Source organism: Nuphar pumila, chromosome 4, assembly GCF_984573655.1.
Source record: "Nuphar pumila chromosome 4, dmNupPumi1.hap1.1, whole genome shotgun sequence".
In the NCBI taxonomy this organism is placed as follows: Eukaryota; Viridiplantae; Streptophyta; class Magnoliopsida; order Nymphaeales; family Nymphaeaceae; genus Nuphar; species Nuphar pumila.
In genome coordinates this window covers 55,641,487-55,661,144 of record NC_143252.1, presented here as the reverse complement: position 1 = coordinate 55,661,144, position 19,658 = coordinate 55,641,487, and the positions used below count along the sequence as shown (strand labels likewise).

Below are 19,658 nucleotides of genomic sequence, written 5' to 3'. Positions count from 1 at the left end.
GGTGGAGGGAAGAGAGAAGAGAGAGAAGAGAGAGAATAGAGGGAAAGAGGGGAAAGAAGGGCTCAGGCGTGAATGGGAGGAGGCAACCGAAATGTTTGCCCCTTTTCGGTTTTTAAAAGCCATTCAAACCGGTTCACCGGTTTGTACAGTTTCATTTTGAAATGCAAACCGGTTAAACCGGTTTGTATTTATTTATTTATTTTTTTAATTTTCAAAAACTATATACAAGTTTATTATAAAGTTTTAAAACAAAACTTATTTATGAAGAAATTATTCTAACTATTTATATTTAATATTTTTTTTTTCTTCTCTAAAAAAACAAACATTTAAAATGATTTTAAAAACTATTTTCTCTATTTTTTTTTATTTTTATTTTTTTTTAATTGAAAACTAAACTAAACTACTATGAATATAACAAAAACTAAAATATGTATAAAAATGTAAAATAAAACTATTTTTCATGCATTTTCTATTTTAAAATCATTTTAGCACATTTACTCAAAAACTAACATAAATTTGGGTTTTTTAAACATTATTTTATAAAATCATGCATATTTAAATGTTAATAAACCCTGAATTATATGCATGATCACCCCCAACATTAGTTCTGCAACATGCTTCATAAACAGGCTCACCATTTATAATCGGAATAACATGGCTTGTTGTGAATCCCGAGCATATAACAATTCCATCATTATTACACATTCCTAATGGTTGGTTATGTTTATAGTTGAATGTTGCATCAACACCAAAAGCAACTTTAAAGAGCCTTCCATGTTCGAATTTCAACCCTCTGCATGAGATTATAAGAGGAAAAATACTACCTCTGTCTTCATAAAATAAACTGGGACTGATCCCATCTTGATCCTTATTGATTGTCTGCTAATCCAGTCTTAGCAGATGAGGGATTAAGAGATCCTGATGAAAGATGACAGGAGGATCGCTTTATTCCAGCATTTGGTTCTATATCAAGAATCTGAAGATGTTCTTAATGCCTCGTAAGTCTCCTGTAAACTGCCAAAGGATCCATCATTGAGCGGCTCAAACAGTTCCAATGTAGCAGATCGATGACGATCTCTGATGGGAGGTTGTAGAAGGGATTTGTGCATTGAGGGGATAGGCCTAAGCCTTGGTTATACCATCATCATGCCACCTTCATCACCATTATGCAAAAGAGTATTTTCACTGGATCTTCTCTTTTCATCATCTTCACAATTCCTACCAGATACCACTGACAATCTGGCTATCTGATGACTATTGATTATAGAATGTTCCATTTGAATCATGGATCCGCCTGCTAGTGTTCTATGGGGAGAGGGATCAACAACATTTTGTATGAGAACAGATTCAATTTCAATTTGCAACTGAACAGAGCCAGGCTCAAACTGTTGCATATGGAAAAATTTCCAGCTGGTTGCACCCGAACAGAAGGAAGGCTGCTTCTGTTATGATTAAGAAACTCGCTGTGGAGATTATCACTGAACCTGTCGAACATTGATGGAGGTGTGGTATGGAGGGTATGGGACACAGTAAAAATGAGAGAGATGAGTGTCAATGTGATAAGTGGTGAGGGTGTTATTGCAATTGTCGACAATGAGGTGGTCGATTCGGATTTTAAACGAGTGAATTCAGAAATGAGATGATTAATCAAGATCTACACAAGTCTAGTTTCGAACATCGACCCTGGATTCAGACAATCAATTGTCAGAATTCTGTCGATCGGCAATCAAACAGTGACTTATCGAAATTCAATCTATGCAAAACAGGAATCAATAGATCGAAATCGATCCAGACTTCCAATCGATCATCCTAAGACACCCAATTGAACAGATTCAAAGCTTGGATCACTAGATTCTTTTTTTAAAGAAATCTTTTGAAGAAAGTTGCATCCACCATTGATAAAACATTCCAGTGATAAAGCATTTTAAAGACCACCGAAAACATATCACTCCTTTTCAATTTCGAAAAACTTTTTGACCACCGGAGGTCCGTTAAAACTTCAAAAAATTAATGGCAAAGCGATCAATCAAACTGATCCAGAGATCAGTAACTCAGTGTTCACAACATATCCGACGATTAGACTATTCAACCAAGACCCGCCGGATATCAAATTGCAGTCAATCAATACTCAAGTAATCAATTGGATCAAGCTTTTACAATATTCTGATAGATCAGAATCGATCTAGAAATATGATCAATGTCGGAGGTTATTTGATTTGCTTTCTCAAAAACACTTGCCGAAAAAATTGATAGACTGTCATTCGATCAATCGATCAGATTTTGAAATCTTATCCCCAAACTTGTTGTAGAGAATCAGAATATGCGAAGCAAAATGAAATAAAAGCATTTAAATACTGTGAAATGAAGTAAAACAGGAAATCAAAATGTTAACGAAGATTAAATGTAATGACCAATAAAAACATAAAATCAAATTCCAAGAACAGAGACAACAATCATGAACGGGGAATTGAAAACTCTTAGAAAAATCAAAATGAAAGCGAAATCGAGAGTTAGCAGGAAAATAGGATGGGATCCAGATGAAACACATAAGATGATTGAACTTGATAGCATAAGCAGAACCAGAATAAATCACAGATCAACAAAACAAACAAAGCACAAAAACTATTGAGACATGATCGTTCCTTTTGTTGTAGCATAGGGAGATGTTGAGATCGCTATAGGCAACTCAACACCTTTGATGGTGCGTTAATGGAAAATCCATACAGATGGATGATGCAAAAGTATAGAATAAAAGAAGAAAATGATACAGGTGTGAAATAAGAATAGATCTAGTGATCTAATGATGATCTGCAAAAGAACAAAAACAAGATATATAATTCGATGCTATTAAAACAAGAAATCAAATACAAAAGAAAAAAAAGAGAAAGAAGAAACATGAAATCAAGTGTTGGAATCAGAAAATTCTGTCAATGTTGCAATGGATGGATCGATTCTGCTATATGCAGGTCGATTCCACCCATTTTGCCTTGTAATAAAAGAAAAGAAATGAAAAAAACAAAAAAATCAGAACAGAGAAATGCTGAAAATAATGGAAAAGAAATGTTTGCAGAAAATATAAAATAGAGGAAGATGGTTACTTACCTATAGTAGGACTTTGGGATTGATCGACTCCTTTCGATCGGTTGGGGAGGAAAACCAGAGGAACATAGAAAAGGAAAATAAGAAGAAGAAGAAGATGTCGAGGTGAAAAGCGATGCTCGACCCCTTCCCCTGCGGTCTCTCTTTATAACGAGAGACCGTTAGGAATTTTGCAAATCGGGCCTGAAAAGTTTTGAATTTTTTTAAAAGAATGGCTCCTTTCAAAAGTTTTCTAAAAAGAGGTTTTTAGCAAAAAAAATAACTCTCAAAAAGGGGTTTTTAAAACCTATTCTTTTGTATTTTCTTTTGTATTTTTATTTTTTTTGTTCTTTTCTTAGTATTTTATATATTTTTTGTGTTTTTAAAATAAAAACTCTAAAGCTATGAGAAAAATAAGGGATCTTAAACTATTTTTGTAAAATTTAAAAATGTTTACAAAAGAGGGGTTTTCTGAGAATTCAGGGCTATTCTTTGATTTTTTTTTCAGAAAACAGGTTTGGATCCGAAGCTTTGAGAAAATATTTGAATTTTGGACCTCAAATCGAGGAATACAGAGCAGTGGATCCAAATGGGTACCGGATGAACTGTCTGAGTCATTTAAAGATTATTTTTGTATTTTTATAATTTCAATTTAAAAATTGGATAACCGGGCTCAGAATTTAGATTTTGATATCAGATCTGAATCTAAAATTGAGTCAGATATAGAAAATAGATTTGGATTCCAGTGAATTCAAGAAATAAGTAGAATTTTAATCAAAACTAACTCAATTATTCAGAAAATGTGGGCCAAGGGCAAAAAGGAAATTTTTTATAAAATTTTGAAAAATTTGAGGTGTTCATAATAAAGTAACTCAAGTATTTATGAGGTTTTGTAAGAAAAAATTTGTAGCGCATTCTTTCTTGTCAAAACGGAATGACATGGGTTTCTTTTCTTAAGTTACCTCACAAATATGTGCGAGATTTGGAGGTTCGAGTTTAAAAGAAAGTTCGCTCACACATATTTTATGAGAATTTAGTAAATTTTTATGTGAGATAACTTAACTATTTGTGAGGTTTGGAGGTTAGAGTTTAAAAAAAAGTTTTCTCACACTTATTTTATGTGAATTTTGTAAATTGTTTATGTAAGGTAACTCAAGTATTTACGAGGTTTGTCGGTTTGAGTTAAAAATTAAATTCGTTGATTTTTATGCGATGTTATTATATTTTTTATGCATGGTAACTTAAAGGAAGAAACTCAGGTCATTCTCTTTTGACAATAAAGAATGCGCTAAAAACTCTGCCCTACAAACCTTGCAATTACTTAAATTACCTCGCATAAAAAATTTATGAAATTCACATAAAATAAGTGTGAGCAAACTTTCTTTTAAACTCGAACCTCCAAACATTGCAAACACTTTAATTACTTTGCATAAAAAATCAACATTTTTTTAACTCGAACTGAGAAACATAGCAAATATCATAAATAATTGATTTACTTTAATAAAAAATATGCATAAAAAAGCTGTAATTTTTTTTAACTTGAACCTTAAACATAGCAAATACTTGAGTTACTTTGCATAAAAAATTAAAAAATATATATATAAAAGTTAGAAAATTTCTTTTAAACTGGAATCGAGAAACCTTACAAATAGTTGAGTTACCTCGCATAAAATATATGCAAGCATTTTCGATGGAGACAGAGGAAATTCACACAAAAAATAATATGTGCAAAGGCTAAAATGATCTTAAAAATAACAATATTTGTGATTTTGTAAATAATTTAAAAAATTTCAAGGCATTTCAGAAACCATATCATTTTTGTCTTACACTATTGCCATTTTTTGTAGTTCCAATATTCGGCATGAGAGTCCAACACCTCGTACACCTGACTTTGAGAATTACAACCATTTTTTGTTTTTGGGGACCCGACTTACGACTAGAACTCTTCTCAACATTCAATTTGACATGATTAGGACAAAGTTTGGATATTGAATCTGTTCAGACACTTTTAGACCCTTCATCCGATTCAATATTAGATCGGAAATTTGGACCTGTAAGAAGGGGGAGGGTGCTGTATGTTCTCCCCCGATGATTCACTGAATCCCACGTCTGTGTTCAGGGGTCTGAATGAGCACCACGTATACAAGCACATGGGGATCGTATTCCCGTGTATGTTGACATCACTTAGCATTGGAGTCTGGTGTGGTTGTAAAGACTTAACTACCCTTTCTTGCTATTCTTCTCATAAAACGACGGTTTGAGAAAATGACAAAAATGCCCTTCATTCAAAAAAGAAAAAACAAACAGTTCAAAAAAAGGACAAACATGTCCTCCATCCAGAAAGTCGAGGATGATGTTGACTCTTCAAAGTTTACACAGCGAAACGAACCTTAATCGTTTCGCCGATGGTGATCCGGCGAAATGATGGTGAGCCGACGATCCGATGGTGAGCCGGTGATTCGATGGTCATCCGACGAAACAAACCTGAGCCATCAAAAATGTCTGTTTGAACTTTTCATCGTCATCTTCTTCCTTCTCCGTAAAACATTGTAAAACCCTCTCTCTCTCTAGAGAAGAAATCAAGGGAGGCAAAGAGTTCCCCCTGGAGAAGACCATGAACATCAACCCTCTCACTCTCTCTCCCTTCTCTCTCTACTTCTGTGCACATCCAACAGACGATCCTACATTGCTCCATCAAACACCGACTGACCTGCACACTGACTGCAGCATCGTTCAACTTGATGAGTTGTGGAGCCTGATTCATAGTTTTTGCCCTTACAAGGGGGGGTTTGGTCGGGGTCTCCTCCCAGCGTGGGTAACATTTAGTTGAATGATGCTACCCACGCTGGGAGCAGCCCCCAAACCCTCCTCCTGTAAGGGTAAAAACTCTGAATCAGGCTCCACAACAGTCAATGTGCAGGTTAATCGGTGCTTGATGGAGCAATGTAGGATCTTCTCCTGGATGTGCACAAAAGCAGAAAAAAAGGGAGAGAGTGAGTGAGAGGGTTGATGTTCATGGCCTCCTCTAGGGAAGATTTCTTTCTCGGATAATCCTACAGTGCAGAGACTGTGTCTTAAATAATCATCTTCGGGGCACTTAAGTCTTTACAACCACTCCTTTTCTAGAATCGTCATTTTTTTTGGCACCAATGGAGGAGAGGGTACTTAAGTCTTTGCAATCACATCAAACTCCAATGCTAATTAATGCTGACAAATATCGGGATACGAGACACACGTGCTTAAATACATGGTGCTTTTTGGGACCCCTGGACACAAGATGTAGCTAACTGGCCTGTTCTGGGGGAGAACATATAACCTGCTCCCATAAGAAGGACTCTAATGAGTCCTTCCCCTCCGTAAAATGAACGCAACCCAACTATTATTGCTGGGCCCACCACCTTAGCTAACCTGCGGTGGTGGAGAGAGAGAGAGAGAGGTTACGGTCATATGTGTATAAGCGATACATTCAATCCCGACCCAAAATCACTTGGGAAGCCGTAAGATGTGAAAAAATGAGCTCCCAACCGACCTCCATGGGGTGAGATGTGCGGTGGTAATGGGATATAAGGTCATACACAATATGACGGTAAACCGAGAGAGAGAGAGAGAGAGAGATATGGTCGACTCGAACACCAGTGTAACTGCATTGAAAGCTGCGAGTGCGAGGCAACTATGCATTCGTTCCCGAATGAGGAGTTAAAACAAAAAACAAAAAAACAGAAACGTAAACTAGAAGAAGCAACTCATTCTTTCATGCATGCATTTATTTACAGCAAAAAGGAGTTTGGTGGGCGGATTAAAGCAGGAAATCCATTATTCTTATCAGTGAAGAGGGAGATCCCCTGTCGAGCTTTCGCGCCTCCCCTGCCTCATTCGAACACGACGAATTGTTGAGGGCTGTCTGTTTCGGACACAGGAAAAAGTTGCGCGAACCCAGACCCATGAGTTTCTCCTTGGGATTCAGACCTGTGCAGTCGAAAAATAGCTGCCTGAAGCTCTAATCCAAAAAAACCTACACATGGAACAAATTAAGGGATGTTTTTACTTACTTTCGAGGCTGAATTGGGAATAGTGGAGTTGGTAAGCCTGGGGATCCGTCAGGCTCAGCAAGGGCCTCCTCCCTTCCTTGACGTAAGCTTCCATTGTGGCCTTGATCAGATCCTCCACGGTGCTCTCCGGCGAAGTGATGACATTGACCGGCCCGATGCTGCGTTGCACCGTTACATGGAGCAGCAGCTTGGTCAGCCTCTGGCCGCTGCTGCTTTTGGTGCTCCCTACTCCTCCTCCTGCTTGGGGCGAGAGGGTTCGCCTACTCGGCAGTTCGGGGTGAGTTTCGGGCCGAGGTATGAGCTGCTGCAGCGAGGGTTGGGAGGTCTTGCAGACGCGCCCGTGGAACGACGCCGACTTCTTGGAGACGACAGTTTGGTGCTTGGTGTGACCGGGAGCAGGTCGAGATGAGGAGGAGGTGGTGGTGGTGGTGTTGCTCATGATGATGATGGTGGTGGTGGTGAGTTCGGATTAGTTCTCAACCTACGTACGTTGCCTGTAGAGGCGAGGGCGTCGGAAAGAGAAAGCTAGCTCTACTCGAGATCTCGGGGGGAGAAGACCCAGGGTTTATTCCAAAACAAAAAAGAAGCGAGTTTGTAGGGAAGCAAAAACAAAATGGGGCCCGAGCGCGTGGGTTTTTGTGCGTGTCACGTGTGTGCTGGAAGCAGGAGGACGAAACAAATGCGATGGTTAGTAAACGTCGTCCGACATGGAACAGGGGGAACCTGTGCGAAATAGCTTGGAGGAAGGTGTTATTTCCCGCTGCAATAGCTCATTGCCCCAACCTTTTAGGATTTATGTCTAAAACGCCATTTCCTTTTTCAAAGGCTCGTGCCTCGGTCCGCCTGTAACTCGTATCAGGTCAGGCTCCACACACACGACTCAGACCAGGTCATTCGTCGAATGATGATCCTGACCGTTGGTTTCTCTCTCCGATGGTTGCTGCGTGTCATGCACTTTTTTAGTTAACGGCCTAACTCCGTTAACAGTTTTTAAAAGTTAAAAAATAAAATTAAAAAATTCGACAAACCCCCAAAAGACCGTCTCTCTCTCTTCGTCATCCCCCTTCGCCATTAGGGTTTTGAAGAGAAAAAAATATGGCAGCCATGTGTTCCCTTTCCTCGCCATTGCTGCAGATTTGCAGTCTCTCTCTCTCTCTCTCTCGGCCCACCTCCCCTGTTGGATTTTTGTCTGAATAATGCTCCCCAATGCCGTTGTTGTTCCTTTGACCCCCAATTTTGTGCAACCACCAACATCATAAATGCTACTCCTGAACTGGGTTTCTCTTCTCCTTGTCTGGCAAACAACACAACTCTCCCTGGCTCGTGACCCACAAGCAACAATCCGGACCCATTTTCAGACATCGTTGCCCTTGGTATCACGTAGAGTTTGAGGGCTCGCAGGTATGGATCCCTCCTTGTAATGACCTGATCCGGGGCCTCTCGAGCCCGGGTTTATGGACGTTAGTGCCCAAAGGGAAATTACTCTATATTCTCAAGAATCAACTCAAAATCTTGTGAGCATTTTTTTATTTAATACTTAAAGGTTCATACATCCATTTTTTTTCAATAACCATCCAAATGCATAAACAAAATAAAAGAGTAGAGGCAAACCATACTTTGATGTGGCAGAGTGGTACTAAGTCCTGTGAGTGATTGCAACAGTCCCTAAACCTACAGTTGCAACAAAAAAAGGGGCTGAGTCTACAACTTAGTAAGATTTAATTTATAAATAGACACGATCGTTGCAATTGTAGTGAGCTCTAAGCTCCTAGTCTTAGTTTAATTTACTACTTTACACACGTTATTTATGAGTTTTACCCCCCTTTACCGCATTTTTAACATCATTCTCAAATACCTCTATTCTATTTGGCTATTCCGGACATAGCCTTCTCAGGTGTAACAACCAATGTAGACAACTCAGAGTCCACGATGTTGGCAAGACATATGAATCACTCATAATAACATAGTTCAAACTGACCTAGACTACGAACACCGGTACTGAAGCAACTCATCGGTTGTAAGCCGGGAGCGAAGGAGGTCAATCGGTAGCTAGCCGAAGAGCCAGGATGGCTATACCTGCCCCCAAAGTGTCTCAAGGAGCTATACTTGCCCCCAAGGTTTTGTGGTTCACGCTATATCCTACATGTGTCTAGTGGGCAATGTTTTAACTCCTAAGGGTTACCTAAGAACATATGAGGTATTTTTAAGTTGGTCAAGAGGTACACGCCTCAACGATGCCCCAAACCATGCCTTCTAGTAGAGCTCTCCATCATATTTTGTGTGGTCATCCTATACACAACTTTCTCTCGCCATTCATATCTTGAAGTCAATGTGTTATACAATCATCAATGTATATCCACTAACTACTTTTTAACACATATTCATATGTCTAAACTGTTAAGGATGACAACCCACCACAGATTAGTTCACGATACTTACAATGCCCCTCCTAAGTCATAAGCATGACATTCTTCAAGGTAATACCTATCCTGAAACTCTAGAACTCTACCCTCAATTTTCACGTAATACATCAATCTCATACATGCAATCATGTCATGACATATTTATTTCATAATTTAGAAAATATGCATGATCAGGTTTAAGCATCATACTTGAATTTTATAGATTCCTAAGTATGCAAAACAATGTCTATTCACAATAAACAAAACTAGCATACTTAAAGCATTTAGAATCATATTGAAGAATGCCTAAACTAACTAGCATGTGTTTTAATTAACTAAGAAGAAATTTGCAAATGTTCACTTACCTGGAATGCTTAATTATTTTTCCTAAAATATATCCTTAGCCTTACGCAAGTTTTGAACTGAAATTAATGAATACCTTGTATTATTATTTATAGTCTCATCTTAAAATAATCAAAATACCCTCAGACTAAAATATCCAAACTCTGACTTCATTCTTTAAGAGTTTGTCCTCACATTTCCTACTAATGGATTCTACTCAAGCAATATAATCCAAGGATTCAGAAATCACATGAATTTGACTTGAGGGCACCAACTTATGCCTTGTCTATTATATAGTCATACCAAGAGAAAAATGATCTTTTTACTCTTTCACCCATTCATAGCGACCTCTATGTCATCTTTACCTATGTTACTTTAAGATCCACATCCATACTAAAAATGGATCACTTAGATCCTCGAATCAACTCGGATTTGGATCCTGGATTCGATATTCCCGATCCAAACCCGATTGCAATGGTTTGTCTCGATCTTGATTGAATTTGTCTAATCAAGCCCATTCATAAGAAGGGATACGAATTGTTGTACTCAAATTGATTTCTCCTTAACAAAACTTGACTCAACTCGATCCGGTAAGATTAACTCTGTCTGTCTGCTAGATCCCAACTCGATTCTATCAAACTGCATAGACCCGGCTCGGTCTGTCCCGACCGAACTGGTCTGTCAACAAAACACAGACCTGGCTCGGTCGTTCAGACCGAACCGGCTTGTTCACACTGTGAAAACCTAGCTCGATTAAGTCCAGATTAAGTAAGTCTGCCCAATCAATGATTATTTGACTTGGTCAGTTACAGTCTTAACCCGAACCTGGTTCGGTTTGTTAAGATGAAACCGATTTATCGGAACCATGACCTGACTCGGTCTAATCAGACTAAGTCACTCTGACCAAAATGCACAGGTCTGGCTCAGTTGTCCAAACTTGGCTTGGTCTGGGCCATGCCCAAACCGAGCAGCGTGGTCAACTCGGTCTGTAAAAATTACAGATCGAGTCTGCCCTGCAATAGTTTCGGCAACACCATTATTGTCTAACTCCTACAATTTTTGTGGGTGGGGCAGTGCTGCTGGCGATCGCTGATCGTCGGTGGCTGTCGACCCCCTTCTTTTTCTTCTTTTTTCCACTGTGTTTTTTTTCCTTTATGTCTGCACACGACGAGGGCAGCGACTGGACCTCTTGCCTCCTCATGGCAGGCGGTCCATCCCTCCCCGTTTTCTGTCACCAACGGGTGGCAATAGCAAAAGGAAAATCTCTCTGCCACCTCCTCATCTCACAAGAGACAAGGACAGGGTTCTCCCTGCATCTCTGCAATTCACTGATAACCTCATGATTGCTGGTGACCTCTGCTCTGAACAGGAAAATGAGAGAGAGAGAAACTTACCTGGTGGGGCGGCTGCAACACCTCCTTATCCTGTTTCTCCATCTTTGCTCCTCTGGTGTTTGAGTAGGGAAAGGAAAGGAGCCCTCCATGGCTTTTATAGCCATGGGGGTCGGTTACCCCCTCCCCCCTCTCGTATTAATTGGGGGAACCTCCTCTTCCTTTCTCACGATCTGATTCATGGGAGAGGAAGGGACGACAGTTCCCCCTCCTCCCGTAACCCCCCCACGACAGGGGGTGCATTACAATTCCATCCGTCTTACAAAAAAATTCATCCTAAATCTTTCTAAAAAATAATTAGGAAAACTATGCGCGCATATCTCCCTCATTCTTCCATGTAGCCGCATCCTTACTGTGATGCTTTTATCTCACCAGGACCATCAGAACAACCTTGTTTTTGAGCTTGTGCTTCTTAAATTCAAATATCTCAATTGGTTCTTCTCGAATGCTTAAATCTTCTTGGATGTCTAACACCGAATCCACTATATCTAGTATATATGAAGGATCTGGCACACATTTTCTTAACATGAATACATGAAATACATTACGTGTCATAGAGAGTGATGGGGTAATGCCAATTGATAGGCTGTAGACCCTTTCCATTTTAAAATCTCGAATGACCCAATATATCTTGGACTTAGTTAGCTTTTCTTTTCGAACCTCATTACCCCTTTAAATGATGATATCTTCAAGAAAACATGATCACTTAACTCAAACTCCAACTCACGTCGCCTCTTATCTGCATAACTTTTGTAACACCCCAACTTTTTATAGTAAAAATTTTGGAGTAAATTTTTTTTTTTGAAATAGCGAAAGTGCGGAAAACACAAGTCGGGTGCATTATAGGGTAAAACAGAGAAGTACTAAACATACCATTCATTAATTGAAACATTAATGTCATTAATTACATCTCATGACAGAAATATAAATCTACTAATCAGAGTTCAAACATAAAATACTGAATAAATGAGATCTCTTGGCTTTATCCAAAACGACACCTCGATGCTCCAATTAGTTGCTACCTAAAAAACATTTAAAGCAGAAGGGTCAGACTCCCCTGTCTGCGTAAGAAGCATTATATTTATATGTGGTGCTCAGTGACCTGTGTACAAATATGTGCAATAACTGCAGATATAACTAGCATGGAAGTTTATAACATTATAAGAAGATGATTATGCTTTCTAATTCATGATACCGTGCAAAAGATGACTGAACTAGAGGTATATTTATCCACATTAGTACAAGTTGTAGATTCCACAAGTTTTACTAAAGTCAAATCAACAGTATATAATTCTTCAGAGATAAGTTTCCAGTCAACTTAAATTATTTAATGTTTATCTTACTCTTACCCTGTGGGTACGCACAGGCATAGACCTCGTAGCGGACCGAGCCCATACAGGGGTCTATTATTTAATAGCCCGTATGACTAGCCGTACGGATATCCAAAGGGGTCAGTCAGTGACCGAGAGAGAACTCCCCAGTGGCTAGAACAAAAATTAGGATGCACCCCGTACTTCTGCAGAAGACTTGGATCTACCACCTAGGACATACTGGTAGTCCTGGTCCCCTAACTTCGTGGACTGGGGACCGGGTGAGACGCCTAGCTCTAAAAAAAAAAACTAGAATGTCCACGAAGCTTGTACCACCTACCCTCTCCAAGGTAGACCATGGGTCCAGTAACATACACCATCTTTCAGGTGTACACAGAGCCCTAGAAAACCAGTAACATATACCATCTTTCAGGTATACCCAGAATCCCATAATTATTATATATGTGCATAATTTTTATTCTTGTTTTGTTTGGATACAGTAACATACATCGTCTTTCAGATGTACCCAGAACCCTGGGAAACCAGTAACATATACCATCTTTCAGGTATACCCAGAATCCTATGATTATTATATATGTGCATAATTTTCATTCTTGTTTTGTTTGGATCCAGTAACATACATCGTCTTTCAGATGTACCCAGAACCATGGGAAACCAGTAACATATACCATCTTTCAGGTATACCCAGAATCCCATATTTAGGTTATGTGTGTATATTTTTAATTTTATTTATTCTTATGTGCAAGTTCTTGCACCACAGGGGATTTTCAAAACCCCAACCCACACTCAGGTTGATCTTAGTATATGCACATTACCCATCGAATGCCTCAAAGGCACCAACCACAATTTCTCATAATTCTGGTTCAACTTTGTGTCGAGTACTTAAACATTCGGCATTTTCAGTTTTGTTTATGAGCTCAAGTGTACGTTTCGTACCCCCACTGGTTATGCCGCAACATGGCATTATCCAACTTTATCATGTGTGTTCCATGTATTGGACATAATCCTAAGGTCCATATGTGAATCACATATTTAGTTTACCATCAAAACTATTTCCTTCATAGATATTTCAATTGCATTTCACCTAAAAAGTCTTTAGAAAAACTTTTCTAAAAGAACCCTTCATGAAAATCATTTTAGAAAACTCTTTACTCAATTTTTCATGTTTATTAGTTGACCAATAGGCTCACCGGTCGACCAACCTTTTTGCTTCAAATCTTCTAAGCAAAACGTTATTTTTTTTTTATAAAATTAGTGGACCAAAAGTTTTATCAGTCGACCGGACAAAATGTCTGTTTTCTGGAAAAATTTAGCAGCAGTCGACTAAAGGGTTTATCAGTCGACTGATCATAAAATTAGTCGACCGAAAATTTTATCAGTCGACCAGACAGAATGTCTGTTTTCTGGAGAAATTTAGCAGCAGTCGACTGAAGGGTTTATCAGTCGACTGATGATATTATCAGTCGACTAACTACTCTTCCAGTCGACTAATTTTGCCGTTTTTCTGTAACTTTTTAAAATGGTGCGTCTTCTTATTTTTTTTCTTTGTGAGCGTTCAATACAAGGCTAATACTACCGATTCCACTGTATAGATTGAATCAATGCACGGACCAAGGCGTTTTCCGGCAACCCCTCATAGGTTTCATGTCATTCGCCTACCTAAGATTATTTCGACCTTGGATCCGTTATGGGTAACGCCCACACCAAAATATATGTATTTTCCTATATATAATTGAACTATAGATTTTGATATGAGTACTACACATCACCAAGCATACACATAGGAACATAATGCCCTTACAAAGAACACCACAGTGCCCCAACATTGGCCAAGGGTGAGAACCATTGGCTGAACCACTACATATTGACCTATTGGCGAGTAGGTGTTTTAGCTTGTGCCACCTCGGTCTCGAGGCCCTAAACGCACCTACATATAGGTGGTGCTTGTCGCGTAAACTCCATGATATTGCAACATAGATGTGCAACAAGGCATCAACCACTTACATACAAATAGTAATGCTCCTTACCTCTTTGGAGTCTCACGACGGCAAGGCTGCAGCTTCGTACCTTCGTCGGAGCATCACACACTTCGACAATGGAGTCCACACGTCCAGCAAAGATGGTCCACACGACTAGCAATGGGGTCGATCGTCACGATGGGAGAGGAGGAAGAAGGTGACACGTTGAGAGAGAGAGAGAGAGAGAGAGAGAGAGAGAGAGAGAGAGAGAGAGAGAGAGAGAGAGAGAGAGAGAGAGAGAGAGAGAGAGAGAGAGACGTCTAGTGTAACTCCTTACCAAAAACCTCTCATTTAACTCCTCTATTTAGGGGAAGTTACTAAATTTTCAAAGCATTAAATCTTCACCGTAATCTCACATTTTTGGTGGGTGATGTCTATTTTCAACAGTGCCCCCTCCTCTCTTTGACATGATTTTCTCTAACTTCCCTCACTATTTGTTTTATGGGTACCCCTCTTCCATGTCTTATGAGATTCTCCTCAATGCTTGGTAGAGTGAGATGAAAAAGCCAAAAATTTAGGCTTAACTTAATCCCACGTTTTTACCCTTTTCACCAAGGTAGAAATCATCACTTTCTTGTGAAAACAAAAATAATAATTTGTGCACAGGGGGTTTTGAACCTGGGTCTTCAACCTAAGGGTAACAAGCCCCACCAGTTGTGCTACATTGTTTTTCGTTGCAAAGTGTGTGGATTAAATTGTATTTAACCCTTTCAGTTTCGTTCCGGATTTCATGAAAAAGCAAGGTTTTTCACTTCTACGTGGGCGCTTCGAGTTTTTGAGCTCGAGTTGTAGATCCATACGACCGTGCATCCTACCACTACACCACACCATCACTTGGTGTTTACTTTTGCAGAAAATTCTCTTTATGTCACGATGGGACGTTTTTCCTTGTTGATGGATTCTTCCGTTTTCACATTGATTTTTCACCCGTTTGTTCTAAACTTGCATTCTCTTGCCTTAAATGTGATTTGGATCTCACACTGTATTCCCAAAACCATTGGATTTTCCCATTGGGCCCTGTGAGTCGGGTCAGATCATCGGATCTTGCCAAGATCCGGATCCAAAACCACTTGTGAGAGTTTGTTATCGGTTTCGTTCTAGAAACCACAAGTCATAAAAATTGTACTGCCTAACTTAAAATCTTACTATTTCACATAACTGCTCCCTTTTATTCATTTAGAATTTCATAAATTTCACGGGTTTTACATCCTTCCCCTCTAAAAGAAATTTCGTTCACGAAATTTGTAATACATATCAATCAAACAATTGTGGGTATTTGTCTTTCATTGCTGCTTCCGGTTCCTATGTGCACTCTTCTAAGCCATGATGTCTCCATCTCACTTTGACTAATGGGATGATCTTGTTTCGTATCACTCGCTCACTGCGATCTGCGATTTCAATCGGTCTCTTTTCTACAGTCAGATCTTCTTGCACACTGATGTCCTCAAACTGAATCACGTGTGACGGATCCTGAATGTATTTTGTCAACATTGATACATGAAATACATTATGAATCTTGGCAAATTGAGATGGTAGCTCAACTCGATAAGACGTTTCACCGATCTGCTCCAATATCGAAAAAGGTCCGACATATCTAGGACTCAACTTTCCCTTCTTTCCGAATCTGAAAACGCTCTTGGTCGGCGATACCTTGACAAACACTGCATCTCCCACTTCGAAACTAAGCTCTCTGCGTCTCTGATCGGCATAGCTTTTCTGTCGACTCTGTGCTGCTCTAAGTCGATCTCGTATCTTCTGTATTTGCTCTGTGTAATGCTGAAGTATCATTGGCGACTCAACTGTTCTTTCGCCCACTTTATCCCAATATACTGGTGACCTACAAGGCCGCCCATACAGTGCTTCGAAGGGCGCCATGCCAATACTCGCATGGTAGCTATTATTGTAGGTGAATTCTGCTAGTACCACGTGAGCATCCCATTCTCCTTTCCAATCCAGCATACAGGCACGTAACATGTCTTCCAGTGTCTGTATGGTCCTTTCTGACTGTCCATCAGTTTGTGGATGAAAGGCAGGTACTGAACTTCAACTTAGTTCCCAATGCCTTTTGTAACTGCCCCCACAGTCGTGAGGTAAACCGAGGGTCTCTGTCGGATATGATCGAGATTGGCACCCCATGTAGTCGTACTATCTCCTGGATATACAGGTCGGTCAAGCTCTCAAGTGACTGACTCTTCCTCATCGGTAGGAAATGTGCTGACTTAGTGAGTCGGTCAACCACTACCCAAATAGAGTCATGGTTCTTTCGGGTTCGTGGTAGCCCCATCACGAAATCCATTGTGATATGTTTTCATTTCCATTGAGGAATTTCCATCAGCTGCATCGTCCCTCCTGGCCTTTGATGCTCAATCTTGATTTGTTGACACGTCAAACACTTCGCAACGTATCTCGCAACATCACGCTTCATTCCATTCCACTAGTACCTGAGTTGTAGATCTTTAAACATCTTGGTACTGCCCGGGTGAATAGTATACTTGCTCTTGTGTGCCTCTGCCAATAACTTTTCTCTGGTCTCTGGGTCGCTCGGCACCCATAGTCGATCCTTAAACCAAATACTTCCATCCTCTTTGCGCTGGAACGCGGTGTCTTCTTGCAGCGCCAACGCCTCCATCTTTCTATACTGCGAATCTTTTTTTTTGCTTAACCATGATCCGCTCTCGCAGTTCTGATCGTACTGTCAGGCTAGACAACCTAAGTATGCCTTGATTGTCGGAGAAAGGCCTCCATTCTGTGAACTCAGAAATCATCTTTCATCCAAGACTTATCAGGCTAGATAGATTTCCCCCAGCCTTGCGACTAAGGGCATCCGCAACAACATTTGCCTTTCCGGGATGGTACGAGATTGTAAACTCGTAGTCCTTGATAAACTTGAGCCACCTTCTTTGTCGCATATTGAGTTCCTTCTGAGAAAACAGGTACTTCAAACTTTTATGATCAGTGAAAACTTCGAACTGCTCTCTGTATAGATAATGTCTTCAAACCTTTAAAGCAAAAACCATGGCCGCCAACTCTAGGTCGTGAGTGGGGTAGTTCCTCTCATGAATCTTCAGTTGTCGCGATGCATATGCAATGACCTTGCCGTGCTGCATCAGTACACATCCCAATCCAGTACCAGAAGCATCCGTGTACACCACGAATCCTCCGCTTCCAGATGGTAAGGCTAACACCGGAGCTGTGGTAAGCTTAGCTTTAAGGGTTTGAAAACTTTCTTCACTCTTCTCATTCCATTCGAACTTTACCCCTTTTCGTAAAAGCTTTGTCATTGGCATAGCGATTCGAGAGAAGTCTTGAATGAATCGCCGATAGTAGCCGGCTAATCCTAGGAAGCTTCGAATTTCACTGACATTCTTTGGTTGTGACCAATTCATCACAGCTTCAACCTTGGCGGGATCTACTGAAACTCCATCCTTCGAGACTACATATCCAAGGAACATGACTTCTTCAAGCCAAAATTCGCATTTCGATAACTTGGCATATAACTGATGTGTCCGGAGGATTTCTAAAACGATTTTCAGATGTTCTTTGTGTTCTTCCACATTTTCTGAGTATATTAGTATGTCATCAATGAAGATAATGACGAAGGAGTCCAAGTATGACCTGAATACCTGATTCATCAGGTCCATGAATGCCGCAGGAGCATTAGTGAGTCCAAATGGCATCACCACAAACTCAAAATGCCCATATCTGGTTTGAAATGCTGATTTTGAGATATCTTTATCTTTTATTCTCAACTGATGGTAACCTGACCTCAAATCAATCTTAGAAAAGACTTTTGCTCTTTTCAATTAATCAAATAGGTCCTCAATACGGGGTAGAGGATATTTGTTCTTTACTGTTGCTTGGTTCAACATTCTATAGTCTATGCATAGTCTCATAGACCTGTCCTTCTTTTTCACGAACATGACCGGTGCTCCCCATGGAGACGTACTCGATCGTACAAAATCACGCTCCATCAGCTCTTGCAACTGCTTCTTCAGTTCTTCCAACTCTGCTGGTGCCATCCGATAAGGTGCTCTTGATATTGGCTTTGTACCTGGTATCAGTTCTATCCTGAACTCGACTTCCCGCTGAGGAGGAAGTCCTGGAAGTTCCTCTGGAAATACATCGGCAAAATCGCGAACAATTTCCAAATCCTCAAGCGGTGTTAGTTTTGTTTCACCTCCGATCATACTGACTAGGAACGCCATATCTCCCCGACGGAGATACTTTTGGGCCTTGAGGGTCGAAATAACCCTTTTCTTGATTTCAGGCCTTGCTAATCGGAATTCCACTTCCGACATATCCGGTCGAGACAGAATTACTTTTCCTTCTCTACAGAGGACTCTAGCATAGTGTTCAAAGAGCCAATCCATACTCAGTATGACATCATATTCGGTCATATCAAGTATGATTAGGTTGGCAGGTAAATTATGTTCTCCTAAAATAACTTCTACTTCTGGCATGTAGTTCACACAAATTTCATTGAATCATATAGGGTTATATACTACTAGTTCTTGATTCAATGATTCTGTGGGGATTCTAAGTTGTTTTGCAAAATATAAAGAAATGAAGGAATGAGAAACTCCACAGTCAAATAAGACAAGGGCAGCTTGGCCCGAAACAAGCACGGTACCTTGCACAAGGTCCCCCTTCTCCAGTTGGTCAGTTGTGGTAGCATACACGCATCTTGCTACGCGTTGTGGAGCCGCCTGAGGCTGTGGTGGCGGTGCATGGTGGTGCGGAGGCTGCTGTCCTCCAGTGCCGCACCGTGCATCATCGTCCTGGTTCTTCCGACACTCTTTAATGTAGTGCCCCATCTTTCCACAGTAGAGACATCCTCCTGTCTCACGGGGACATTGTTGTCCGGGGTGAAAGCGATTGCACTTCTGACAGCTTTGATTTTGTCCTGGCATGTGTCGGGTACCTCCGTCATGCCTTGGTTTCTTGGTTTGATGGTTAAAACATTTTCCACCAAACCTCTTCTTGAACTCGGGTTTCTGAACCCCCGTTATGTTCTTTTGCGACTTTTGCCCCTCCTTCCAGTCATCGT

The 19,658-nt window shown here is 40.2% G+C and overlaps 1 protein-coding gene across 1 annotated transcript; it reads right to left on the bottom strand.

The window, feature by feature from the left end:
• Nucleotides 1–6,814: 6,814 nt before the first annotated feature.
• LOC149840227 (uncharacterized) lies at nt 6,815–11,307 on the bottom strand. Its single transcript, XM_090005029.1, has 3 exons — nt 11,266–11,307; nt 7,128–7,506; nt 6,815–7,044 (listed from the first exon to the last, which is right to left on the bottom strand). The coding sequence occupies exons 1-3, from the start codon at nt 11,305–11,307 to the stop codon at nt 6,875–6,877; spliced, it is 591 nt and encodes a 196-aa protein (XP_089861155.1). The 3' UTR covers nt 6,815–6,874.
• Between the last annotated feature and the right edge of the window lie 8,351 nt (nt 11,308–19,658).

Bases quoted from the DNA above. Each gene is read 5' to 3' on its own strand.
- LOC149840227 (XM_090005029.1), bottom strand. From the start codon at position 11,307: ATGGAGAAACAGGATAAGGAGGTGTTGCAGCCGCCCCACCAG. The intron at 7,507-11,265 runs GTAAGTTTCTCT...GGTCACACCAAG, and splicing joins TGTTGCAGCCGCCCCACCAG to CACCAAACTGTCGTCTCCAA. The intron at 7,045-7,127 runs GTAAGTAAAAAC...TCGACTGCACAG, and splicing joins TTCCCAATTCAGCCTCGAAA to GTCTGAATCCCAAGGAGAAA.